Genomic DNA, 27,543 nt, shown 5'->3' with positions numbered 1-27,543 from the left:
GGCATTCATTTATATCAGAAGGAAAAAAAATGTAATTTCGTCAAAAACAAATTACTATGTTTTCAGTAAAACTAAACTTTGAGAACTGCCACGCCCTACCCAGCAAGCTTTTATTTTGAAATACGGACCGAGGAACTTCCGGTCTCGCGCTCGTTCCCTGGACACTTTCCCTATCGCAGGAGTTGTGCCGAAAGTTTCTCTCTCATGTGTCGGTCCGTTGAGGGAGTCGTGCAGTGAGATGAGCGAACAGACGGTCCCCGCGGGATTATCGGAACACATGTTGGACTTGGAAGAAGACGAGGATCTGGAAGTGTTCAGCAAGGTAAACCAACGTCTTTCCCCTAGCGTCGGATTCTCTGAACGCTCACTTGTTGCTACGTGGATTTGTCGACCTTAAAGTAGACGCAGTCGCCTTTAACCACCGACGAAAATATCAGTAAAGTACACATTTTCTCAAGTTTCGACTGAGTATGGTCAAGTACGCTTTATGTTTCGGTGCTGCGCATTGTGAATGAAGGGGAGGAAGGAATCAGCTGATGAGCCGACCTTCAGACCCCGTATGTCTTCCTTTCCACGGAAAGTCTGGTTGAGCTTCAAAAACACCAGATGGAAAAGTGATAAAGCTTTAGTCAGCGAAATTCAGCAGTTGTACCTCGACCGACACTCTTTTTCCGGAGTAAACATTGCAAGTCTTTAAAGCTAGCTTACTACTGTACCCATTCATAATGCAGAGTTGCCATCGAACGAAACAACCGGTCAAACAGGCCGTTTGTTGGACGTATTTCGAAAGAATCGACATACTCAAGGAATTGCATTTATTTTATAAAGATTCTTAACCCAAAGTTCAGACAGGAAGTCTCTGAAAGTTAGTGAAATTGAACCCCAACGTTAGCAAGAAGAAGAAGGTAACATTTTAGCCAGCAGTCTTTATATCAGAAAAGTTAGAATGGAATAGTTCTCCGTCATAAATCAGGATTATAAATCTTTCTTCCGCAATCTAAATGATGTGTCGCGGTACCGAAAAGACTCCCATTTCTTACTCCTGTTGAAACGCACTGAATGAGGCATCGGTCACAGCTTTTTTTTTTCCATTATACTATCCGGTAAATTATTAACACATCCATGCCTATTAACACATCCATGCTTTCAGAAGTATTCAAATCACTGCATAGCTAATCTTACTATTTGCTGTGCCTAAACTATGCCTTATCATTTTGGGGAAACTCATCGAGTTCTATGTTTTTATGGATCAATGCCAATAATTCATATTCTGCAACAAAACATTATATTATCACTAACCTGACTAAGTCTTTCCTTCAAAGGTTGCACCACAAACCCTTTCCCTCCTGTTTATCTCTCCTCTTTGTTTCTGATGCAGTGGGTGGCAGAGTTATACAAAATGCAACACTTTCCCAATCAATGTACAGTTTGTGTGTCAGTCAGAAGGGTGGACTAATTGGGGATTAATCCAGTCCAATGTTTGCACTGGGCATAGCTAGGCTCCATCAAACTCTTAACTCAATCACCATCTGGAAAGGTTTGCAAATTGGAAAATGCTCCCAGCTGGCTTGCAATGTCACTAGTCAAAGACAAACCAGGGGTATGACTGTTCAAAATCATCATTTTCCTCTCACTTGTAGGCTTTCAGACTGATAACATATGCTCATTAAAATGTAATGCAGTGAAAATGCGGATGAAGTTTGAGCAGATGTTATACTTGCCATCTATTTCTGAAACAGGCTATTTACAGGATATAATGTAATGTAACATTTCATCTGCAACTAAAAAAATATTTCTACTATGCGGTAATTATTGGTTTTAGAACGGTATGGCTAAGTACTGATTTATAAAGTAACATCTAATTGCATTATTTGGTATTTCAAATTCAACCATAAAATTGTCATCGCAATCACCACACTGTAAACAGAAAGGGATAAAAGTAAAAAAGGGCCGGAAAGTATGTGCTCCAAGCCTCGTGACCTTAAAAAAACATCCCACCATGTATCACGAGCCTTCCTGGCAAGGTCAAAGTTAGTCTGAAAAAATAGCTTAGTCTAAAATGTACATCGGGCAGGATAGTACTGGTATCAGGAATCAGGATGCTATCAGGAATTTGCCTGACCTTACTTTTTCTAATGAATACACCCAAAAGGACACATAGGCTAAGTCAGTTTTGCTATTTATGAGGCCGATCCAGGTCAGGAAAACAGTGTGGGGTCAAAGTGAGCAAAAGCATTTCTCCATTTAAGTGATGTGTTCTTGACCAAATTTGTCAACCACTTTTTTTTTTCAGATTTTTAAATCAAGTAGCACCAGTATAGTCTTAAAAAGTCTTTCAATTTAAACTTTATGTAACCTGAAGGAACCCTATGCATCTAACTGCATGAATATAAAGCTGCCCATTTTGCTTAAAAATCTTTTACCAGAAAGATAAGCTAACTGTAGCTTTGTTTTTTTTGGTTCAGAAAATCACGCTTGCAGATGGAGATCCGATGCCCAACTCCCCCAGTTCCATGGTCAACCAGTACCAACTTGAGGAAGATGAAGAACAGTTGGATTCCAAAGACCTATTTGTTACTGTTGACAATCCAGAGAGCCATGTCACTGCCATAGAGACCTTCATCACGTACAGAGTTGGGACCAAGGCAAGTTTTTGTAGATATTCAGAATGTCAACATCAAGGCATTCTAACCGGGCTTGTATTTCTTCATTGCCTTTAACTAGTATGTCCTCAAAATTATATGAATGACACCTTCAATTCCAAGTTCGGATTTTTGAAAAGCACATGAGATTTGCTTAAAGAGTGACCATGACTCGCTTTTTGCGATTATGTATCACGGACTGTTTCAGACAAATTTCCAAAGCTTCTGTCCTGTAAAGGGCAGTTTTTCTTTGCTGCTGTTGCCAAGTGCTTGCTTATTGGAGAGTATTGGGTTTCTTTAGAGTGTGGTCTAGACCTGCTCTACATATAAGTGTCATGGGACAACTTTGCTGTGATTTGGCACATATAATATACCATAAAGTTTAAAAAAAGATTACTGTGTAAATGTCTCGTTACAACGTGAACAACTGCGACTTATAGACATATATACATATGTATACATATATATACATATATATATATGTATATATATATATACGCGCACACACACACACACACACATATTTATTATTTTACTTTTAGCGTTTAGCTTTGGAGTTTTGGAGAAATAATCACACCTTTTCAGTATTTATTTTTTTGTTTTGTAAAACCCTTACCTGAAAGAGCCTGTATGCAGTACTTGACAAAAAGTACTTATTTTGAATTACAGCGCTATTGGGTCTCTACCACATACCCTATGCGAGGCTGCAATCACACCTGCATTGCATCATGTACTGTTAGACGGGCTCACTCAGTGGTGGTGCGCGCACAGGCAGCATCTCAGCAACATTGATGAGGCTGCACTGCTGCTCTATTTTTCAAGTAATATACCTTTCATATCACACAGCAACAGATTGCCTTTCACACTTTGAAAGTCTTTATCTGGTCTGCGATTATAAGGAATAATGTAATATTCCTCCTGGCAATGCTCTGAAATTTAGCAGTACAATGAAAATGTTCTTACATCAGAAATTATGTTGTTTTCACCATAAAAATCCATAATACAGGACATTGCAGCACCTGAAATGAAAGAAGTGTTGATGTCTTAATTTTCCAATGGTGACTCTAAAACTGCAGTAAATTCTGTTGTTGATCTGAATACAGATATTAAACTGAGATAACATTCAACTTTGTGTCAATATTTACATTATGATTATATTGCATTTACATCACTACAAAAACACACCAAGTTATCATTCCCCAGCTGAAAGTCTCTGGGGGAAGTTTTATAAATAACTTGCTCTTTCTAAGTTTGAAATCAGGCTCAGGTCAGTGTGCCACTGACCTAAAAAGAAGTTGAAGGTGAGAATTGACCTCTTGGTGTCCCTATGATATGGCTAGCTTTGTTTGAAAATGCATCATGGCTTATGAATCATTTGCAATTTTTTTCTCCAGACCACCAGAAGTGAGTTTGACAACAGTGAGTATGAAGTACGGCGGCGCTATCAGGACTTTGTGTGGCTTCGGAGCAGACTTGAAGAAAACCACCCTACGCTCATCATCCATGTATGTACTGGTGGAGCTTTGGAATGGAGCTTTGTAACTTGTGCTGTTGCATCCTTGCTAAGTGTTTGTAGAGGAACTTGTGCAACTTCTTTAGATACAGTAAATGTTCTCTACATTCAGGTGTAATATTCATTACATTACCAATGATGTACAAAAAGTAATTCCTATTTATTTGACTGCTGTCTTTCCTCAGCCTCTTCCAGAGAAGTTTGTAATGAAAGGCATGGTGGAGCGTTTCAATGACGACTTCATTGAGACCAGGAAGAAAGCCCTGCACCGTTTTCTTAACAGAGTCTGCGATCACCCCATCCTGTCTTATAGCCAACATGTGAAAGTCTTCCTTACTGCACAGGTCTCTACTCTAGGTTCTTTTCTGTTCCTTTCTATGGAAATGTGTATAAGAGCACTGTCAAATGAACATCTACATACAGTTGCAGGTATAACCGCAGCATGATGCACATACAGGTGCTGAATTTCATACCAGCAATTCAGCAGCACTTCATTATACTCAAATTTGGTTCACCCAAATAATATTGAAATACTGTTGTTTCTATATTAAATACCCCCAAAACATAAAACTATGAAAAATCCGCAAAAAGCAACATGTTTAAATGTGCTCACTTTTTATACTTACGCTAGTTCTATCAATAGTTTGATTCCCAGAACCTGGAACCTTTAAGAACCCAGTGTTTTCATACTGTGATGGTACAATTGGATTGGCATCAATAAAAAGTCTAATATTGACCTTCATGTAGGATTTCACAGCTCACAGGAAACAGGGTCCGGGGTTCCTCACCCGAATGGGTGAGACAGTAAGGGCAGTTGCCAACTCTGTGCGAGGCCTCCGTAGCAAGCCAGAGGAGTTCATCATGATGCAGGAGTACCTGGAGGATTTCAGTAACAAGATCTCCTCAGTGGATAAAGTGACCCAGAGGATCATCAAAGAACAGCGAGGTAATAGACTTTCTTGTAATAGGCCAAATGTTTATTTAGAAGAAGGCTTTATTATTCCTTTGTTTTTAAATTTACTTCGCGGAATAAACTGCATGGATTTGGATTATAAGTAATACATCTGAAGAAAAAAATCAGATTTAAGTGGGAATACATTACTTTGGTTATTCAGTAATGGAGATAACCATTTGGATAATTGGATGTGTTGAAATCATCCACTCTAAATGTCAGCTCCTGCTTTCAAATTGAAGCCATCAGGATGTAAAACAAACAAACTAACAGACAAAGTACTAATTTTAATGATGATCTCCTTTTAATTACTTTGTTCTGTATATTTTTTGGTTGTTAGTAGCCTTAGTGTTATAATTAGACCAAATTCTTTGGATTACGAGGTATCAATTTTTAATCTAGTGATCAATAAATTTCCATCATTATCAGTCATCAGTGTTGTCAATGATAGACAGTCAAATCATTGGGGGCGGTGTGCATTAATGCAATAAACATATTTGTTGTTTTTATGTTAATATCATATAAATACAAGGCAGTTAAGTGGAATACAAATGTAACTGAAAAAATAAAACTGGCAATATATACATTGAGAGTTTGTTCAAAATATTAAGAATTATTATTGTCACAAAGTATCTAATAAAACCCGTTTCAGGCCTTAAATAATTCTTAACAATGCAACATATTAGATTATAGGTTTAGGAGGTCTTTTATCAGAAATAATTCCTGACAGAAGGAAATACAGGCAAAACCCAGCATAATGGGTTAATACCTAGTCATACTATTCACAAGAATAGCTGCTTGTTTCACAAATAGCAATGCAACAATTTGACCTCATAACAGGTCAAGTTGACTGAATCTGCTACTCTTTTTCTGTCTGTTTTTAGTCAGAAGATTCTTTTTTGTTGATAATGTTTGCCCAGAAACTCAATGGGTAAAAATGGGATGGCTTCAAGTGTTAGAACAGCCTTTTGGGTACATGTTTACAGAGAGTCTGACTTAGAGGTGATAGTTTATAATTGTCTTGAATGCAACATTTTGATTCCATGTGAAAGGTATAATGATCGTTATTTCTTTATCCATAAATGTAGAGTATGTGGATGAGTTAAAGCAATACGGTCCCACTTACGGCCACTGGGCCAGTTCAGAGGAGGAGCTGAAGGAGTCGCTAAAGGGTGTGGCTGGCTGTGTGGAGCAGTGCAGCAAAGAAACTGAGGAGCAGATCCACCATCTCTCTGAGATCCTAGTCCCAGCTTTGCACGAGTATGTCCTCTGTGCTGAGACGTTGAAGGTGAGCTGCATTTACAATGTTAATGCTTCAACTTGCAAACCTGAAAAATACTAAACTGGTTTGATAGCACGTAGATGTACCTGATTAATGAAAGAAATGTAATGTTGTTGAGTACTTTGAATACCCACATATCCTCTTTGGGGTTAATATCACTCTGCCTTATCACTCTGTAGTGATAGTTATTCCGCATCAGAAGTGATAATTTGGCTTTCAACTACATTGGGAAGGAGCATTATCTACACCCTGTTGTTCACAGGAAAAGCAGCATATTTAGAATCACCAATCACATATGATAGGAAACATAGAACCTTTATATATACACTATATGGCCAAAAGTAATCAGAATCAGGTGTTCCAATCACTTCCATGGCCACATGTGCTTAAAATCAAGCACCTATGCATGCAGACTGTTTTTACAAAACATTTGCAAAAGAATGGGTTTCTCTCAGGAGCTCATTGAATTCCAACATGTAACTATGTTAGGATGCCACCTGTGCAATAAATTAAGTCATGAAATTTTCTCGCTCCTAAATTTTCCACAGTCAACTGTCAGCTGTATTATAAGAACTTGGAAGTGTTTTGGAATAACAGCAACTCAGCGACGAAATGGTAGGCCACACAAACTGAAGGGGCGGGGTCAGCGGATGCTGAGGCGCATATTGGGAAGAGGTCGCCATTTTTCTGCAGAGTCAATCGCTACACGTTTCCAAACTTCATGTGAGCTTCAGATTAGCACAAGGACAGGGTGCAGAGAGCTTCATAGAATGGGGTGCCTGGCCAAGTTGCCGCATCCAAGCCACAAATCACCAATTGTAACCCAAAGCGTCGGATGCAGTGGTGTAAAGCATGCCGCCACTGGACTCCAGAGCACTGGAGATGCGTTCTCTGGAGTGACAGGAGAATGGTTCTTATCTGACTGCATTGTGCCAAGTGTGAAGTTGGAGGGGGGATTATGGTTTGGGGTTGTTTTTCAGGAGCTGGGCTTGGCCCCTTAGTCATGACATTTTGGACAATTCCATGCTCCCAAGTTTGTGGGAACAGTTTGGGGCTGGCCCCTACCTTTTCCAACATGACTGTGCACCAGTGCACAAAGCAAGGTCCATAAAGAGATGGATGACAAACTGGTGTGGATGAACTTGACTGCCCTGCACAGAGTACGTACTTCAACCCAATAGAACATCTTTGGGATGAATTTGAGCAGAGACTGGGAGCCAGGCCTTCTTGTCCAACATCAGTGTGTGACCTCACAAATGTGCTTCTGGAAGAATGGTCGAAATTCTCGAATACACCCCTGAACCTTGTGGACAGCCTTCCTAGAAGAGTTGAAGATGTTATAGCTGCAAAGGCTGGACCAACGTCATATTAAACCCTGTGGATTAGGAATGGGATGTCAGAGCACTGAGAAGGATCAACCCCTGCAAAGCAGTCGGTCTGGACAACATCCCGGGGTCGGCCCTCAAAGCTTGTGTTTATGAGCTGGCTGATGTTCTCACCGCCATCTTCAACCTCCCTCAGCTAGAGCAATGTTCCCAGCTGCTTCAAGAACACAATCATCATCCCCCTCTCTAAGAGGAGCCCATTCACCTGCCTGAATGACTACAGACCAGTAACACTCACTCCGATCATCATGAAGTGCTTCGAGAGAGTGTTCCTGGCCCACATTCGGAACGACATCCAGAGAACCCTAGACCCCTGAAATTTGCTTACCGGCCCAATGGCCCTATGGCACTTAAGATGCCATAGCTGTCATTCTCCACTACTCCCTCTCCCACCTTGAAACCAAGACTCCCACATAATGGATGCTCTTTGTGGACTACAGCTCCGCATTCAACATGGTCACACAACCCACCTTCTGTGACCGGCTCCTGGACTTCCTGACTGGCAGACCCTAGACCCTGTTCACCCCCGATAGTGTGTCGCCTCTGATGAGGACAACACCATCCTGAAGTTTGCAGATGACACTGCAGTGATAGAATGCATCACCGGCAGAGATGAAACGGCCTACGGAATGGAGGCGACCAGTGTGTTGGAGTGGTGTTAGGAAAACAACCTCACCTTCAACATGGACAAGACTAAGGAGATGATAGTGGACATGAGGAAGGAGAGGAGATCTCATCAGCCCCTGTTCCTCCAAGGTCTTGAGGTTGAGAGGGTGAGCAGCTTCAAATACCTGGGTGTCCACGTAACCAAGGACCTCCCCTGGTCCTTCAACACCACGCAGACGGTCTGGACAGCTCAATTGCAACACCACTGCTCTGGATCGTAGATGCCTGCAGGAAGTGGTAAAGACTGCAAAGAGGATCACCAGAATCCCACTGCCTTGTCTGCAGAGCATCGACCACCACAGAACCCACAGGAGAGCTGCCTCCATCTCCAAAGACTAAGCCCACACCCAACATGGACTGTTCACACTCCTACCCTCTGGCCGGAGGAAAAGCAGTGTGAAATGGAGACCAAAACAATTATAGGACTCTTTCTACCAGATTGCTATCAGACTCTTAAACAACTGAACTCATTCTCCTTGCACATGTTAAATCTACTGGCCACATAAACTGCACTCATCCTTGCACCTACACTTTGGGAGTTGCACACCAAGCTACACTCCAATGTCTTCTTGCTCTGCCACTGTTTGCATGCACTGTTCATGTTCATATCTATAATCAGATTTCTAATAATGTTTAAACTCATCCTATCAGCACACATTTAAATGCACTGTGGACAGCAATGGATATGATCTCTACAGGGAAACAAGTTTCTGTACTGTGCATGTGACAACAAACGCTTTGAATCTTGAATTTTAAGTTCATATGCAAATCGAGGAGGCAAATACTTTTTGCAAGTGTGCGCGTGTGTGTGTGTGTGTGTGTGTGTGTGCGTATATATATATATATATATATATATATATATATATATATATACTGCTCAAAAAAATAAAGGGAACACTTGAACAACACAATGTAACTCCAAGGCAATCACACTTCTGTTAAATCATAGTGTCCACTCAGGAAGCAACACAGATTCATTTTGACTTGTTTTTAAGGACATTACATCATAGTTGGATCAGCCTGGAGTTTGTTTTTACACTTTAATTTTGAGTGTGATTCCTAATCAGACCTCCATGGGTTGATACAATTGATTTCCATTGATCATTTTTGTGTGATTTTGTTGTCAGCACATTCAACTGTGTAAAGAGCAAAGTATTTCATAAGAATATTTCATTCATTTAGATCTAGGATGTGTTTTTTAAGTGTTCCCTTTATTTTTTTGAGCAGTGTATATGTATATATATGTATTCTTCTAATTGTAAGTGCACTCTGTAAATATAACTCACAAAAGCTGTAATTGACTTCAGTAGCTGTAATACACACATGTACAAGCCATGATAGGATACATTTAAAATTTGTAATTGTCATCAAAGTAAATATTCTCTATGAAGTAAGTCGATCTTAATTTAAAGCATACTCACCAATAAGCAACATACTTCCCAAACAAAAAAAGAAAAAAGAAAACTGCATGTAATTTGCTTGTTACCTTGTTGTATTGTGGTGGCATACCATAGTAGAATTTCAATGAGCCAACCTGTCCGCTGGGAATATGAACTCCAATAAATACATGATTGCTGTCTCTCTCCACTCTCCCTTTTGACATCCACTGAAACACCACAGTTTATCACCTCTTAATAAAAATGTATGACCTTCCAAAAGAAAAGGAAAAGTCAGTGGTGTAGAGTGCCAGGAGATGGCTTCTTGCAAATTGAATGAAAAACTTTTTAAAACTTTTTTTAATTTATTTTATACTTGAGCTGTCACTTGATTTTTGATTAGAACACGTAATTTCTTATAGGTGTGTTCTGATCTCAGAAATGTATATATATTATTTATATTTTTTACACATATTACATTGTTTAAAATGTATGCATTGCAGTAGATTTTAGATTTAAACATAAGAAAAAAATGCAGGAGTTAGTGTGCATCCTTCAACTATACATGCTGAGTATTTAATAGCAATTAGGCACTCTCTTACAGTGTATACTGTTTATCAGAGTTTGGCAGACTTAGATTTAAATTGTCCTGCAGTTGACCAAGAAACATATCGCCTTATAGAGAAAGAGCTACCAAAGAGACATAGATGTTGCATAGCCATCTTAAGTACTCTTTCAACTAAGATCAATACTGATGTAAAGAACCCCAAATCTATGAGAAACTCTTAAAAACAACAGGATTTGGGGAGGTTTTAAATCCAATTTTCTGTTAAATCTTTGCAGGCTGTGATGAGACGGAGAGACAATATCCAGGCTGAGTTTGAGGCCAAGAGTGAGGCGCTGGCGTCCAAAAAAGTTGACCAAGAAGCAGCGAGAGTAAGTCTACGTCTGCACACAATTTCACATACTGAAAATCATGCACACTCCCTCCCATCTTGTCTGCCTGTGAGGCAGCAGATGTGTTTGTATGACATCCTCTTGGAGATTAGGTGTAATAAAGTGAAGTGTGAAGTGGGGCTTCTCCCTCAGGGCCGCCCACAGCTCATATTGGGGAAGGAAGAGCCTTCCTGGGAGGATTATCTAAATATCCAGGCTCATCGGCTGAAAACCAGTCCTTAGCTCTATAGGAATAAGACCCGTCAATATTATTTCCCACTGTAAGCCCAGCAGCTAATCGCACCCTAATGAAAACTCCCATATACTTTTTTTAGACATTGACTTGCTTCAAAATGTCACAAGACAAAGCACGGATGATGGCGAGTTAGCCAAGCAAAGGACAGATATATTTTAGAGACTGTCTACATGCCGTGTGTGTGTGTGTGTGTGTCTGTCTGTCTGTCTGTCTGTGTGTGTGTGTGTGTATAATATATATAGGTTTGCAGGTGTATACCGCAATACCTAGCTGATATGAAAATCCATCTGTGAGATTTTAATTAAGAAGCAGGACTGAGATTCTCCCCTACAGACTTGTATTCATGTTTTAATTGTATGTGTGTGTGGGTGTGGCTGCGTGGGTGAACTGATTGACTTTAATTGAGTCTTCCAGCCTCTAATGCATATTGCCTTTAACAGATCTGCACTAATGAGAAGAGAAAATGTCAAACGGATGCCGTTGTTTCTGTGTCCAGCTGGGCCTTTGTCATAAAAGCGACAAGGTCACACATTCACTGAATGAGATCCCTGGCTGTTATTTGCTCTTAGCTTGAAGGAGCTGCCAATGATTCTATGATGTATTAGTTAGGTGTACGGCCTATGCACAGTTTTTAACTTTGTCTAATATTCTGATTTTCAAATACTAATCCATTGTAATCCATTGACTTTTTGCCTTTTTACTATTAAATTTCAAGGTGCCTTTTAAAAAATTTTTGCACCATATCATACACCAAGGTATTACAGTACATTATTAATTCTGTGTTGGTAGTGAACTGTTTGTGTGTTTCCATAAATTACTTAAAAATAGTATTGCATATACTTTTTTTTTAAATAACATGACAATTCATGAAAATTAGGAAGATGCCAACTATAAGTTACCAAAAAGTTCAGGTTTTATTGAAATATTGGATCGAAAAATGATACAAAAGAAATCGATTCTTAAGTGCACTGAATAATTATATTCATCTTTTCGATAGATCCCCGATTGTATTGTTGTGACGCACCACTGCTGATAGGAAGCTGTATCTTTTCTCATTTAGCAGCACACAGCAATGAAGCAGTATTTGCAGAGCATGCAAATGGTTAACCAACAACCTTGCTTGAATTTTATAATGTGGCATTTTATACCAAAAAATATGAAAAAATTCACCTAAAAATCAGGAGAAGTTTAAAAGAATCAAAGTATGCACTGTTAATTTTGTTAATGTTTGTTTGTGACATGATCAAGTGTGTTCACTGCGTCATTGCTGTTGCTGCTGCAACAAAATACACAACAGCTTTAGCTACTGCCAGAATCAATATCTGACAAAACACAATCAAGTTAGTTTGCGAGTGTGCAATGTGTATGTGTGTCCCAAGTTGACCCTTCTACGTTAATAAAACTAAGTAAAGGGCATTCTCAGCACAAAATTCACTTCTGTGTAGACTCAGCCACGGGATCACAGATCAGTTTACACAAAACACTAAATATGATATATGATAGGGGCAGTACCTGAACTTTCGTTTTTCAACCAAAAGTTTTGATGCACAATTTGTGCATGCATACGTGTGTCTTTGAATTCAAAGAATGTGATTGTTGAACATCAATTATCGAAGAAAGGAGGTGAAAGAAAGCAGGGAAGAAAATAGACACGTCAAAGATCATTGATGTTGCCTGCCCAGAGATTCTCAGCATCAGAAATTGGAGGAGCTACAGGAAGGTGAATGGCAAATTTAGAGGATAGCTTGCAATACTAAGAGTTTTTGAGAGGCAGCTGAAAGAAATGCCTTCCAGGGACAGTGTAAGCTTTTGGGGGAAGCACTTTGGAGATCATGGTCTGGAAGGTACTATTGGGCATCAAAAAGTGAGAGATGGGGCCCCTCTAGTGAGCTGTTTCATTGTAACATACCTCATGCTTGCAGAAAGCAACAAAGTCAAAGAATACAGCGAACCCTCCAAGCAGTCATTTAAATAATATCTTGACCACGGTGTCCCATAGCACTTGTGTAAGTTCCAGTATAAGAACTCACCAAAACGAAAGACCGATAGAGGATCCCTACAGATACTAAGCATCAATTGCTCAGGGTTGTGTCTAAAAGGAGAGGGATAAGGCTCCTGGGTTAAGAGCAGCTGAATATATATACTCCCTTCTTTTTAAGTTTATTTTACAGACTGAGAAATGCACAAAGAATAAACTATCTTTCCAAGGGAAATTGCAACAACTGCATTTTGGGCCTACATGTTTGTTCCTATCCAGGAGCACAAAATCCATCCGAATAAATGAACTCAAAGTGTCCTGGGAAAACGAGCAAGACATCTCCAACCAACTGAAAAAGCCAAGCAGCAGGAACCAATCAATAAGGCACTTGTCAAAGGATGGCACATAACCTTATTCGCCATTCCATAATTTTGAATGGTTTGATTTAAATTGAAGATACTGAACTTGAACAGAGTATAATATATATGCAATGCATTATCTGTCAGAAACTTATCCCATGTTCACTTTCTGCATTTTATGCTTCTATAACAAAACCATACTAAACCAACTAATAGCTAGTTGATTATGAAAACTACTTGTGACTGTTTGTAGAAAATGGAGCAAAATGTATCAACATCATTATAGTTTCAACCAAAACAATTTCTTTTTCATCATACTCTACTGTGTTTTGTAAACATTTACTATTCTTTATTTACTATATATATATATATATATATATATATATATATATATATATATATATATATATATATATATATATATATAATGTGTACATTTTTTTAATTACATGTTTATCATTATTGCATACCTTTTTCTTATTTATAAAAATATTTTTAAAGGGTTTTTCCCTTTAAATCTGGAAATGTGTTTTTTTTCAACCACGTTTCCAGATTTGTTCTCTAGAAATGTTCTTGAACTCCAACAACATAATTTGAACCTGGGTTTCATGTTAAACAACATGCATATTTACTGCCCTGAGAAAATCCCCCTCTCCAACAGAAACTTATTCAGTCGGATTACTTTCCATCAAAACAGTTACAGTGTTGCTAATACAAATGTCCTTTTGAAAGTCTGGTAAAATCTCTTTACAAAAAGCCTCCAAATTCCCTTTGTCCACTACAAACATTTGACATGCCTGAATGTTAGAAATAATTTGTTTCTCATCCTATTTCTTGCTGCTGCAGCAAGTCACATAGAGCTTGTACTTTCCGAAACTCTAGTCTGCACATTTTAAACACAGACAGGTCCATCCACCACCAAGGCATAGGCTAACACCAAGATCAACAGCCTAACCTACCAAATATATAAATAATTTTAGTGATTAGTTAATTTTTTTACATTTTCCCTAAGAAGTAGCTCATTGGAGTAGTGACACTTAACTACATCCCAAACCACTAAGAAAAAAACATAGGTGTCTAAACATGTTCTAATGTATTTGTGCTGTCCTGTGACAGCTATCAATGACAGCTTTGACCCATTTAATTCTTAAAAAGCATATTTTTTAAAACAAACTTTATTGATAATGAGAACGTATATGGATAATACAAAACATTTCTCATGCATGTTGTGTCTTCTGGTACTTGTGTAATATTTTGGTATCTGTCAGACATATGTAAAAGCCAGTTCAGTCATTTTTAACTCTAGTTGTCCATGTTTTAGGATCAGTTAAGGGTTAATAGCAACCGTTAGTTGCCATCAGCCTGCCAATGATGGAGTAATACTAGTTGTTTATGTAATAGCATTCATTTGGTGTTCTTACCTCCCATTTTTCATATCTTATCATCATATGTCATTGTGAAATCTTACAAATACTAAAATGTGTTGATTAGCATGTGCTTGATTGCAGCTGCAGGAGGAGGTGGATTGTTTAGCAAATCGGGTGGAACTGGCTAACAATGCCTTAAAAGGAGACTGGTCTCGCTGGCAGAAGTGTATGACAATTGACCTCAAATCGGCCTTCGTGTCCTCTGCTGAGAAGAACGTGGAATGCTATGAGAAGGTGAGAAGTTATGCTGATTTAAACTCATCCAACATCATGTCAGTGTTGCAAATCCTCAAAGTTGGTAAGTTGTTGTATGCCAATAGTAAATGGAGGATCCTGAATAATGTGATACTGCTATTTATCCCTCATCACCTAGACATCAAACCGAATTAGCAGTGGGTAGCTCAAGGGTAATTAAATAATCAAGAAAGAAAAATGCGTCTGTCGGTGTACCAAGCATTTGTTCCTTCAAATGGTTTCCATTTCAGGCTGAAACCGGCCCTGGTCTCTCGGTTTATTGTAGTCCTAGAAGCTAAAATTTTGCCAGCAGAGGGCAGCATTGCTTTTTGGTTTTAATACCGTTCCCACAATGTCTGTTATGTTGTCGTATGGAATGTTATGTTGTATTTATTGTAGAAGATAGTGGAGCTCCTTCTTTTTTTTGGAGCGTTTGAAAGGTCACTGCTAAGTTATCATCTGTGAATTATTGTTCCTGTTCACACTGAAATAACAAAAGTTTTTCCTTCATATTCAGTGTTAGTAGTAGATCAAAGTCATCAAATTATTTAATTGTTGTAATGTATTTGAAACTTATCCACAGAAAGTAAAAGTCCGGATTTGGTCTTTCAACATGTGAAGTAGATTTATCCATAATAATCCCAACCTTTCCATTACTTAGTTTTTTTAAGAAGCCACTGTTCTTTTCTTCAAGGAGTGACCATTACAATACAAATAGAAATTAATTTACAATTAATTTGACCTCAAGATAATCAGTTACACCCATAAACACGATTAAAGAACTCGCTACCTAAACAGCTGACACTCATTCTTCTCCCTGCACATGTAAAGTCTACTGCCACTTAATTTGCATTGAAATTGCACTCATTCTTGCACCTGCACTTTGTGAGTTGCACACCAAGCTGCATTCAAACGCACTGTATTGCACTGTATTCAATCCGCTGTTCTATTACAATGTTCCCATTCATATCTATAATAATATTTATAACATTATTTACACTCCTCTACCAGCACATATCCCAATGCACTGCGGACAGCAAAAGAGGAATTTCACTGTACAGGGAAACACGTTCTACACTGTACATGTGACAACAAACACTTTGAATTTTGACTTGAATCTAATCGGTCTAGACCAGCTCACAATTTTGTAGGCTTCATGTGAATGATTGATTCGTTCCAGCATTCTATCTACTAGTGTTTCCCCCCTTTCCCCATACTTTGTTGGGAATAGTGTCTCCAGGCTTCAATGAAATACTTCCTGATCATACTACAGTGTGTTTCATGTCTTGTGGGTACAGGTTTTCAAACTTCTCACGCATTTTTCAACTCACTTTCCTAAATGAAACCTCTAACCCTGAATTTGCCACAACCCTTTCTCTCCCATGGCTTCTTGATATTCTGACTTTGTCTCTTTCTTTCCTTGCTACTTTGTATAATTATTGGAGCAATGTACCTTATCAGTGGTACTTGACTTCAGTGCAACCTTTGCTAACACAAGTTTAATTATGTGTAGACTTCGTCATAGACAATACCCCATAAATTAATTCTCCTGTTTATTTTCATCATCTCAGTAGTCCCCAATAACGAACCTTCCTCGTTTGTTCTCCCAAATGAATCACAGTACTGCCTGCATTTTACCAATTTTTTGCACCTTGTCCTTTTTACAGCTGCCGGAGCTTGTTTAAACTGCATCCTGTGTTGAAATCTAAAATGTTTTTGGCAGATATATCAATAGCAGTATGTTGACACTTTACTAGAACATACTAGATTTTGCATTCAATAGATTCCTTTATTTTTCTCATATTAACCTAGTCAAACCATCATTTTTGTGCAGCCCCTTTTTGCAATAATCGTAATCCATTCTCTTGAAGATTTAATATCAAACATTGCACTTATCAGTCCTGACACTAAGATAACCATTCTTTTTTCACAAGCTTATCTTTTTGTGCTTTTGTTGCTGTCTCTTATTTGGTACCCTCTCCTTTCTTTTCCCTTGTCCCTATAATCTTGGTAGTCTCTACATAAAAGCCTTTTTTGTCTTTCACTCATATCTGATGTACTTTGACTTCATCATTTAAGTCTTAAATATCCTGTGCAACATTACGAGTCTTCCCATTTGAAATACTTACTTAAGCTGTGTTTTCTCTCCACTGTTCCCAGACTCTGTACTATTTACAGCACATGGTACTGTATTTTCACGACTATAAGGCGCATATTAAAGACTTAGATTTTCTTCAAAATGTGCGGTGCGCCCTAAAGGGGAGTCCGCCCTGTGTGCGTAGTAGAGAACACCATGAGAATGTAATAGGGGGAAGTGTAGGCGTTATTGTATATAAAAGAACGGGAACGTGCGCTATGCAGAACATCGTAGTTTTAACAACCCTGAAAACATCGCCGAAAAATACATCCAGCCCAGCCACATCACCAACATGGACGAGGTGCCGCTCACTTTGGACATCCCGGTGAGTCACACTGTGGAGAAGAAGGGGACAAGCACGGTAGCGATGTGCACAACGAGATACGAAAAGTCTTCTAGGAGACCACAGTTTCACTAAGAGTGGAAGGCAGCACCGGGCGAGTTACGCCACAATTTGCGAATGGATTGTAGATGCTTGGGCTAACGTGTCTGCTGGCACTGCTGTTCAAGCTTTTGCAAAAGCCGGCATCATTTCCAAGGAGCCGCGCGGCACGGAAAGTGACTCTGACTGTGAAGAAAGTGAACCTGGCATGTTTGATGGATATTTAGCGCAGCTGTTCAAATCAGAAACAGGATGATGACTTCGACTAGTTTTATTGATGACAATTACCAGTAAAAAAATCTGAATACCAAACTCAATTTAGCTCCCGCTCTATTTTTAAATACGCAAACTTGTATGCTTGTAAGGCGGACATAGTAGAGGACACCATTAGGACGTTAAAGGGGGAAGGTGTGGATTGTATATAAAACCTGCGCCCTATAATCAGGTGCGCCTTATGTGTGTGTTAAATACAGTAATGCCACATAAACTGAGACTGCCTCTTTTAGTGCGGTGTGCCTTATGGTCGTGAAAATACGGCACATGTCTTTCTTTCTTTTCAGTTCTGACACTAAGGGCCAATTTCTGACATTGAAGCATAGCAACAGTTTCAAAATCAATTTAAATAATCAAAACTTCCTAAACTCACTGTAGTTTCAGTATGGTCATTAATTTACTTTTCACCCTCAGGCTCTCTTGTAATGATCTCACACCAGCATTAAGGCACCTTCCATAGGTAACCCCCTTGTGCCGGCCCAAAGGTCATCAGGCCTGACATACTATATTTGTGAAGTCATACCATTTACCTGTACCATCTTAAACTTCAGTTCCTTCATCTCACTCTTCCTTCCATCTTTTCCTCCTGCCTTTCTACATTACCCTTTTAATCTCTTAATCTTTCTCAATTAATGCATCATTATCTATCTTTTTCTCGGTTATCATTGCAAGAGTTGGCGGTGGACTGATCAAGAATATCTAAACACAGGATCTATTGAGGCCATCAGCCAATATCCTCACTCAATGTTCTTTGAGATGCCCAAATTCACCCTCCATAACAGTGTACTGAATGTACTGCTCTGAAGCAATAGCACAGCTCTGCCGATGATTTATTGGCATACTTTTCTTCATAGTCTTAGATGAAGTACCATGATCTTCTTCAGCTTTCATTTTAGGCAGCCTCCGACCTTTGTCTCTCTATCATGTTGTAGGTAACGGGGGATGTTAATTTATATTATTCCGTGACCCCAAGCTAAGATTGCAGTTATTTTGGGGGGTCATTTCAGGATTTTTTAAGGTTGGTTTGAGACAGTTTATCCCTCATAAGAAGGGTTGCCTATGGTTGTAGCCCAGTGTTTAATACTTGACAGTGTCATGTGAACTGTCTTGATTTTACTGTCACTTTGCTTCCTTTTGTCTATAGCCTCGGACTTTTAATCAGGTCAGTCTGTTTCAAGAGAGAACAAATAAGATCAATTCAAAGCGGAAGATTCTCTTTGTGCAGGCAGAATTAGCAATTTGCAGTCCCGATCAATCCTGTCTTGCAAAGATTAGCAGTTAAAGCACTTGTTCGCTTGTATATTAATATGCATGAGTTGAACCATTCCATGGTCGTTGTCTTCTCATCATTTCTTTATCTAGGCATTCATAAGCCCTCAATACATAGCTCTGTTTCTGGAAAAGATGCAGTCTTAAAGTCTTGTTAAAGTCTTAAAGTCTCATGTTTAAGTCTTTAACTTAAAACATTAATTATATTCTCGCCCACTCTCCTCACTCTTTCTGTGATGTCAACATCATTATAGAGGTTTGTAAGTTTATTGCTTCTATGTCATTGTTTTTATTGCAGTCCTTTTGCTGCTCCTTATAGATTCAGTTGGTAGAAGTCCACACTTAGCTCTTCAATTATCCATGCTGTGGCAATAAATTCAAAAATGTCTTTATGACTTTGTTCTAACTGACTTTCTGCAGCCAATGGTGAGCAAACAGGGACTCTCTTGGAGTCGGTCTGAGGAGCGATCCCAAACACTGAGGTCACTGTTGTTGCTGATATATTTCATGCAGGTGCAGATGGGAATGAGCGCAGCCAACGGGTCTGTGAAAGATTTATTAGAGCACCTTATAAGAATCTAATAAATCACCTGCACCTGAGAGGGATTGTCCCACCTTGACCGGGCAATGGGAAATGCCTGAGGATAGGCGTGATTCGTTGAAAAGTTTCTAAAGAATATATTTTATTATTAAATGCAGCCTCAGGGCAGCTCGGGCCAGTGTCTCCCCAAGTCAGCGCCAAGGGGGGCACTAGCCAGTGTCTCCCTGAGCCGGTCCCAATGCAGAGGGTTGTCAGGAAGGGCTTCGGCATAAAACTTGCCAAAACCAAATACATTAATCAAACCTAATAATCTCATATCGGATCGGTCGAGGCCCAGGTTAACAACGACCACCATTGGTACCAATGACCGACAGGATACCAGTGGATATTGAGCTACTGTGGGTCGAAGAAGGAGGCGTGTTCAGAAGCAGAGACAGGGGAGGAAAGGCAAGAGTCTTGGAGTGAGAGTAGGGACTTTGAATATTTGGACGACATGAGCAGAGAAGGAAGGTGGATATACCGTGTGTTCAGGAGACCAGATGGAAAGGTACTAAGGTGAGAACCTTAGGAACAGGCTTGTTGTACTATCATGGTACTGGCAAGAAAAGGAATGGAGTACAAGTTCTCTTGAAGGAAGAATTTGTGAGGAATGTTCTGGAAATTATAAGTCTGAAACTTGAAAGTGTGATGCTCAATGTTTGTTGCTATGCCCCACAGGCCGGATATGAGTTAGAGAAGAAGGTCTAGAGTTAGTTTGATTGAAAAGAATACAGTCATTTGACAGATGCTTTTATCCAAAGCTACTTACAGTGGAGGTACCAGGTAATGAACCCAGGACCTCATACATGCAAACCATGGGTTCTACCACTGAGCTACACGTTCACTGAGCTACAGTACTAGACGAAGGGATCCAGAATATCCCCAAAGACGAGAGTGGTAATTGGTGCAGACTTCAATGGGCATTTTGGTGCAGGCAATAGAAGGGATGAAGAAGTGAAGGGCAGATTTGGTATACAGGATAGGGTCGCAGAGGGGCAGATGGTGGGAGACTTTGCAAAAAGGACGGGAATGGCTGTTGTGAACAGTTTTTTTCTAGAAAAGACAGGAAAATAGGGTAATTTATAAGAGCGGAGGTAGGAGCACGCAGGTAGACTACATCTTGTATAGATGAGGTAACCTGAAAGAGATCAGTGACTGCAAAGTGGCTGTAGGTGAGTTTGTTGCCAGACAGCATAGGATGGTAGTTTGTAGGATGACTCTGGTGACAATGAAGATCAAAAGAGCAGAGGACAAAGTAGCAGAGGCTGAAATGGGGGGAGTGTTGTATGGTTTTCAGGGAGGAGTTGAGAAAGGCTCTGGGTGGTCAGGTAGAGCTTCCAGATGATTGGATAACAACAGCTAGTGTTATCAGCAAGACAGGTAGAAGAGTACTTGGTGTGTCAACTGAAAGGAAAGTAGATAAGGAGACTTGGTGGTGGAATGTGGAAGTGCAGGAGTATACACAGAAGAAGAGGTTAGCAAAGAAGAAGTAGGACACAGGGGGGACTGAAGAGAACAGACAGGAGTACAGCGTAAAGTCGAGTTACCAAATGCCAAACAAAGGGCGTACAATGACGTGTATACTAAGTTGGACAGTAAGGATGGAGAGAATGATCTATACAGGTTGGCAAAAAACAGAGGCAGAGATGGAAAGGATGGACAACGGGTCCGGGTGATTAAGGATAGAAAGGGAAATGAATTGACATGGTAGAAAAGTGATGGGAAGATGGAAATAGTGCTTTGAAGAGCTGATGAATGAGGAAAATAAAAGAGAGGCAAGGGTAGAAGAGGTGACTATTATAGACCACAAAGTAGCAGGGATTAGTAAAAGTGAAGTGAGGAAGGCAGTGAAGAGTGGAAAGGTGGTTGATTTGTGGAGGTGTAAAAGTGTCTAGGGGAGGCAGTAGTAGTTTCTGACTGGATTACTCAACAGGATCTTAGAGAGTGAGAAGATGCCTGAGGAATGGAGAAGAAGTGTGATGTGCCCATTTTTAAGAATAAGGGGGATGTGCAGAATTGGGACAATTATAGAGGGATAAAGTTACAATGTTACAAATAAATTTGCATACAATGAAGTTATGGGAAAGAGTAGTGGAAACTAGACTGAAGGCAGAAGTCAACATTTGTGAACAGTAGTTTGGCTTCATGCCTAGAAAGAGTAGTACAGATGCAGGTTTTGCTTTTAGAATGCTAATAGAAAAGTGCAGAGAAGGCCAGAGGGAGCTGCATTGCGTTTTTGTAGACCTAGAAAAAGCATAAGACAGGATGCCCAGAGAGGAACTCTGGTATTGTATGAGGAAGTCTGGAGTGGCAGAGAAGTATGTTAAAGTGATGCAGGACATGTATGCTAGCTGTAAGACAGTGGTACGGTGTGCTATAGGAGTAACAGAGAAGTTCAAGGTGGAGGAGGGGCTCCATCAGGGATCAACTTTGAGCCCCATCTTGTTTGCAGTGTTGTTTAGCAGGCTGACAGATAAGGTTAGACAGGAATCTCCATTGACCATATTGTTTGCAGATGACATTGTGATCTGTTGTGAGAGCAGAGAACAAGTTGAGGAAAATCTAGAGAGGTGGAGGTATGCGCTGGAAAGGAGAGGAATGAAGGATAGTCACAGCAAGATAGAATATATGTGTGTGAATGGGAGACACCCAGATTGGAGGGGTGGAGCTACAGGGAGTGGAGATCAGGAAGTTGGAGGATTTCAGGTAATTGGGGTCAATAGTCCAGAGCAGCTGAGAGAATGGAAAAGAGGTGAAGAGACAGGTTCAAGCAGGTTGTAATGGATGGCGAAAAGTATGCGACAGAAGACTATCAGCCAGACTGAAAGGTAAGGTGTACAAGGCAGTGGTGAGATCGGTGATGCTGTATGGCCTAGAAACAGTAACAATGACAAAAAGACAGGAGACAGCTAGAGGTTGCCGTGATGACGATGCTAAGGTTCTCTTTGGGAGTGGCAAGGATGGATAGGATCTGGAATGAGTCTATTAGAAGGTTAGAGAAGCCAAACTAAGATGGTTCGGTCAGGTACAGAGGAGGGACAGTGAATATATTGGTAGACAGATGCTGGAATTGGAGATGCCAGACTGGAGGTCTAGAGGAAGACCAAAGAGAAGATTCATGGATGTTGTGAGAGAGGATATGAAACTAGTTTGTGTGAGTGACGAGGATACAGAGTATAGGTTAGATCAGAGGTCGGCAACCCGCGGCTCTTTCATCTTTACACTGCGGCTCCGAGTGGCTTGGGAAAATAAATCATAAATATTTAATTGAAGTATATTTCATTTGTGTTAATTCGTTTTTTTAACTTTTAGTTCTAAGTTGGAAGATTATTGTGATCTTGAAATATTAAATAAGATTATATTTATTATTTTTTGCCGCTCAAAATAACGTCACACTCGCAGAAGCCCGTATATCCACCAGCCGGTAAAGTCCCGATTTGCAGATGCTGTGCACAGAAGTTCAGGAGCAGAAGTCCCATAAACCAGGTAAAATAGATATTTATGAAGATATTTTGCAAATATTTATTTTCTATTGTTTACTGACACAGTGATTTTTTTCCCAATTTATTTTTAAGATTCAGGTCAAGGCTCAGCTAAACGTTCTGAAAGCCCAAATCTCAAAATGAGTTCATTACATAAATGAAATTTAATTTTCTCTGTAATACTTTGTGAATTTCAGAAGCAACACACTACACACTTATTTATACAAAGTGTAAAGGTAATAAAAAGCAATATATACAGTGGTACCTTTTTTTTTTATTTTAGACGTCAAAAAGTAATTGTGGCTCCCAGTGTTTTCTTTCCGAGGGAACCGGGTCCAAATGGCTCTTTGGGTGTTACGGGTTGCCGACCCCTGGGTTAGATGGAGAAGGTTGATTATTACTATATATTTTCACAAATGCATATAGAACAAAATAAAGATTCAGTCATGGAACCTGCTGTGGTTTTCGATAAAGTGGATTACAAACTGAGCTGAGCTACCCTGGGTCACCCACCCCACCACTTAAGCAGTAAAACATAGCCATTAATTACATTTTTGTCCCTATACTGGGGAAAACAAGTGGATCTATAATCATGGCATAAACACAATAAAAGAGGGTGCAAATGGACTGCACAGTGAAACAGGCACTCACCAAGAACTCTGTTATTATGCCTCATGTACTGTGATTGTCCTTCCATTTTAACAATTATCATTTTACCAATTACCTATTATAATTATATATCTAAGAGTTGTTTCAATAATTTCTTTTTTTGTTTCCCAGTAATATCTTCAGCAATTCCACCTGATGTAATTAAAATTAAGAAAACATTCAATATATAAAATAGCAAAGAAGTTACATAAACATTTGTTTTATTTTTCTATTAATTCCTTCAGTTTTAAAAAGTCTTGCTGGTTATGACAGATCTTGTATTTTAATTTGACACCAGTATATTTTCTGCAATGTCAAAGCTTGTTTGCATTCCTTTTCGAACAGTTGTAGTGTTGGCAGCCGGTCAGTCCAGTTCTCTCGCAGTTCAACCCCCACTCAGCCAATTATAACCATCTCACAAAGGACGGATTTAATACGAGGACTGGGCAGCATGGGTGCAAAAATGCATTTTTAACACAAGTTAGATGGTAGAATAATTTAGTTTTGTTAGCAGTTTGCTCACAGTGCTAACTAACTTTATGGCATTTAAAAGTCCGATGAGTTCTGTATTTGTCTGAAAGTATAAGTCAGAGGTTTACCATTCACTTTCTCAATCCTGGGTCAAGATGGGTTTAACTTGACCACTGGCATGTCTGCCCTCTTAGCAATCATCCCAAAAATCAAGGCTACCTTGATGTTGGAGTGAAGAGGTGCAGGTCGAGCTACTAGGAGAAATTGGCTGTTAAATGAAGAGACAGAAGGCCGGAGTTCTTGGCTGATCGCTCCCTCTAAATCTACTGTTTCGATGCGCTTCACTGATGTGTTCCGACAGACTGGAGACTCTGTTTTAGTGTCAGAAGATGGTACATCTGCTGGTTTTTGCTGGTCTTTATTTTTCTCCTCTGCTTGTGGGGCTCTGTGCGTCTCCTGCTATTCTCGGTGGTGTGACTCCCTTTCTGGAGTCTACTAACAGACACACACACACAATGGGACTTTTTGCCTGTTGGGTAAAATTTCTCATGAGATAGCTGGGGAGTCTGGAAAAGATAGATCAAAAGTGGAGTAGGGGTGATGGTGTTGGGGAAAAAGCGGATAAGAGGTCCGATCGGAGCAGTGACTTACAAACTACTGGTAATGATGCAAATTCTTTCCGATGATTAGTTCCAGGGTGAAATGTTTGCAGTGCTCGGAATTCTTAGTCTAAAACCAAGTCATAAAAAGTTAATACCACACAAATATGAATGATTTTGATTGTGGTGGCCATTCATTCAACCTTGATGCAGCTGTCTTTAAGTTCTTTTGGAGAGGGCAAATAAGATGTCTTGCTCTGTGCAAATGACTGGTGTCACTTTTTTGTCATCAAATTCATGGATTCAGCTATATCACTCCTTCAATGAACAGAGGAGGGTCTTTATTGTCAGGGCCAGGATCTGAAAAGTTGAGAACCTCTTATTTATGCTGCTATCTGCTGGTCAGAGTACCTATGCGGAGGAAACCTCTAGTAATGTAGGTGTGTCTTCTGTCCTAGTGCCTGGCAGTGTGGGAGTCCTTCCTCCTATCTCAGAGAAAGGAGCCCAGCGACCGGAGAGACGACGCCTCCTAATGCCTGAAGATCAACCACCTCTCTAAAGTCCATGCTGCACGCCTACACACTGTCTAGACACCAAAACATCCAAATACAGATTCTCAGATGAAAACAAGCACTCTTGCTTCTGCCTGACAGTTATCAATCACTACAACACTTTTCTTGTGATCCAAATATCTAATTAATAGTGTTTATATGTCTCCATGTGCAAGGCCAAAAAATTAAACAGAACATTTTGCCTATTTTAGCTAGATTTTGCTCTTTTGGGATTTAGCGGTTTAACGTAATTTGTTTTTAGTAGTTTGTACACATATGTTTAGAATGTGTACTTCGTCAGTTCACATTTCTAATTAGCCCTTCATTCCTGGTCCCAAAATCATCAATTTGGAAATTTCCAGCATCATCACACATTACATATTACACATACACAATACATGTGTGACTCTTAATCTGAGACTCAAGCTGGTATGTTGGATGTGCTGGAAAAATAACAAACATCTCCTGCATGACCTGTTTTTATCACGTGCTTTCTATACATCATGTTTTTTACTGTGAAAAATATAACAAAAAGTTTGTTTTCTCAAAGGTTTACATGAGTTTGCTTGCAGTGTGTCAAAATGAAGTGAAAGAAAAGGTACATAAGGTAAAAATCGAAACTTGCCACTAGTATCTCAAATAAGAAAGGATGTTTTTGCAGCATTCTTTACTTTGCCAATTCTCCATTTATTTAACTCAAAATTTTACTTGATTGATTTCAAAAGTACTTAAAATTATTCAATATGAGATGAATAGCCAATATCAGCAGAAAATTGGTTTCAAAATCATAAGGGAATGTCTTAAAAACCAGCAAGTAACAACAGAGTCGCCTTGATATCGAGGTGAAATTATATATATATATATATTTTTTTTGTGCTTTAGGCACCTGTAGGATGGTTGGGTGTGATGAGTCTCTGGCACCTTTTATTTGAGAATTCCCAGAAGCACTGCTTTTCATTATGTCTTTGCGCTTGGGATCGTTCTCTCTCTCTCCCTCCGTCTGTCTGTCTGTCTGGAAATGATTTCTCCTAATTTTCCCCTTTTTGAGTGGCTGCTTAGTCCTTAGGAAGTCATCTGGTATCCAAATGATGCAAGAGAGACGCTTTTCTACCATTCAGTGGCAAAATTCAACACTGATGTAGATCCTCCTTACTAGAAGTACCAAAGTTTAAGCCACATAATGAAAAATTTACTTCCAAAAAAGCTTCCAAATAATTTTGATGATATACTGACTTCCATTAGAGAGAATCATCTTTGCTGTTCCTGCACTTTGTTTGCGGTTAGGGGGTTGTTAACCTGGATGTAAAACTAATTTCCTGCTGCTGCTGCAAATTAAAGCCTTCTCATTGACAGAATTGACAATGCTTTAATTCAGGTGAAAGTGAAATTTGAATTGCTCTGACTTAGCATACCTTCATACCTGTCATTTTTTTGTTTGTTTTGTTTTTTTACCACAAACCTACAAAAGGTGCTTCTTTTTCTGTGGTTCAGTCATACACATTGCCTTGTGGTTGAGTGCAAGCAGAAATTGTAAAATATAGTCAATATGTAAAAACATTTGGAAGTTACCTCTTGGCAGCTGAGGCTGCTGATGCCGTTTCTGAAAATTGTTTTCAAAATAATTTATCATTCTACTCGGCACTTACATTCGAGATGCTGAACTTCACTGGCATCGTCGCACACAAGCATTCTAACTAAAATACTTGATTGCTTCCCAGGAAAGTACCAGAGAGGAATGATTTATTAAATATAAGTTAACATCAAATAATTTGTTTCACTGCCTGGAGTCGACAGCTTTATCTATCTAACAGCTTGGTAGGAAGCAGGGTGGTTTTCACTTCGTTCTTTGTTTTCAGTTCATTAAAAGTGTTCGAATAAAATTCCAGCCTCGTCATTTTAGATTAAAAATGTATTGTTACACACTGTTGACTTGATGAGAAATTATTGGTAATTGTCATACCATTAACACTTGTATGGTTGTACCATTGAGAGATTACAAGGTTTTAATGGGTCCTAAAGACTGGCTACTTGCAATGTCTTTGAAACAGTGATAATTTTTCACAGATTTTTATGTAATTTTTTGGGCTGGGGGGGATTTAAATTGTTGAAAAATGTAGAATTAATAATAAAAGTTCTGTCATCTCT

At 39.3% G+C, this 27,543-nt stretch overlaps 1 protein-coding gene across 1 annotated transcript; it reads left to right on the top strand.

Moving 5' to 3' along the window:
- Window positions 1-153: 153 nt before the first annotated feature.
- Window positions 154-27,543, top strand: snx7 (sorting nexin 7). Its single transcript, XM_086160661.1, has 9 exons — window positions 154-322; window positions 2,466-2,645; window positions 4,037-4,147; window positions 4,341-4,499; window positions 4,903-5,101; window positions 6,196-6,395; window positions 10,660-10,752; window positions 14,854-15,006; window positions 25,306-27,543. Exons 1-9 carry the CDS (start codon window positions 239-241, stop codon window positions 25,378-25,380), a joined length of 1,254 nt encoding a protein of 417 aa, XP_086016787.1. The 5' UTR covers window positions 154-238; the 3' UTR covers window positions 25,381-27,543.

Source organism: Fistularia commersonii, chromosome 15, assembly GCF_037954325.1.
Source record: "Fistularia commersonii isolate RoL2024-O1a breed Wild chromosome 15, RoL_Fcom_v1.0, whole genome shotgun sequence".
Lineage (NCBI taxonomy): Eukaryota > Metazoa > Chordata > Actinopteri > Syngnathiformes > Fistulariidae > Fistularia > Fistularia commersonii.
Note: the sequence above shows the minus strand (reverse complement) of the source record. Positions and strands in the feature narration are given on the sequence as shown.